Source organism: Etheostoma cragini, unplaced genomic scaffold (genome assembly GCF_013103735.1).
Source record: "Etheostoma cragini isolate CJK2018 unplaced genomic scaffold, CSU_Ecrag_1.0 ScbMSFa_4223, whole genome shotgun sequence".
Classification (NCBI taxonomy): domain Eukaryota; kingdom Metazoa; phylum Chordata; class Actinopteri; order Perciformes; family Percidae; genus Etheostoma; species Etheostoma cragini.
The window spans coordinates 1-1,265 of NW_023268574.1; the positions used below are offsets into that span (position 1 = coordinate 1).

At 51.7% G+C, this 1,265-nt stretch overlaps 1 protein-coding gene across 1 annotated transcript; it reads right to left on the bottom strand.

Annotated features, from left to right (window-relative positions):
• Positions 1–366: 366 nt before the first annotated feature.
• LOC117941089 (transmembrane and ubiquitin-like domain-containing protein 1) lies at positions 367–1,130 on the bottom strand (the record flags this gene model as incomplete). The annotated part of the gene is made up of 2 exons (XM_034866188.1): positions 367–428; positions 760–1,130. A coding segment is annotated over one exon (352 nt), but the record flags the coding sequence as incomplete, so codon positions are not given.
• Positions 1,131–1,265: the final 135 nt, after the last annotated feature.

The following is a 1,265-nucleotide window of genomic DNA, read 5'->3' on the forward strand; positions in this document are numbered from 1 at the left end:
ACATAGGGGGGTGTATACTTATGCCCCTGTATTTTAACATAGGGGGGTGTATACTTATGCCCCTGTATTTTAACATGGAATATTCCAGTCTGTGATTAACAACATCCATTCCTTTAATTTTAGTCTAATACCTAATTTCTTCTTTTTTAACATTAAGTTTAATTTCCTATAAATTCTAAAAATAACGGTAAACTAAAGTTAAGTTATTGTTACGTAGTGTTAAAACGTCAAAAACATGACATATTTTTTAAAGTGAAAACTTGTGTTGACTTTCAATTTTGGGGAAGACAACAAGGGCTTAGTAACCATGACGATTGAATATTTTAATTGACAGCTCGTCCCTCTCAAACCAAAACATAGCAGAGAAAATGGAGTCCAGTCAGCAGCAGCCAATCAGAGCGCGGCTAGCGGCGGTAGGCTCCGGAGGCGATGAGGCTGAGAAGATGGCGGCGGGTTGGTCCAGTGGTAGAGCGGGCGCACATCGACTGTGATGCAGAGGTCAAGGGTTCGAATCCGACCTGTGACCACTACACCCCCCCCCCCCACCTAGCTGTCCTGTCAGATAAAGGCGGAAAAGCCCAAAAAATAATCTTAAAACAAAAAAAGAACATCAAAGGACATTTAGAATGATGACGTGACATTAAGTAACCATGACGATTGATTGAATATTTTAATTGACAGCTCTAGTTTTTTCCCTCTCAACTCAAAACGCAGCAGAGGAAATGGAGTCCAGTCCGGAGCCACACCCCCGGCCCCGGCAGCAGCCAATCAGAGCGCGCTAGCGGCGGTAGACCCCGAAGGCCACGAGGCTGAGGAAGATGGTGACGCCGACCAGCGAGGCCGTGGCCGGCGCCGTGAAGAACTGCCGGTACTGGATCTGGCAGTACCACAGCACGGACAGCATGAGGACCAGGACCGGCACCATGAGGCTGCCCACGTTCAGCGCCACCTGCACCTGGTCGGCGGGCCGCGGCCCCCCCGCCGCGCCGCGGGCCCCCGCCGCCGAGATGTGGCAGTGCAGGACGCAGTTGTGGGCGAGGTTCAGGGACGCCAGAGTCTGGCCGTCGTCCTGCAGCAGCTGGCCCTGGTAGATCAGACGCACCTGCTGCTCCTGGCCCGAGAAATAGGTCCTGGGGGGGCAGGGGGGACAGGAGTCAGACACAGAGTACTATCTGGGGGTCAGACACAGAGTACTATTTGGGGGTCAGACACAGAGTACTATCTGGGGGGACAGGAGTCAGACACAGAGTACTATCTGGGGGTCA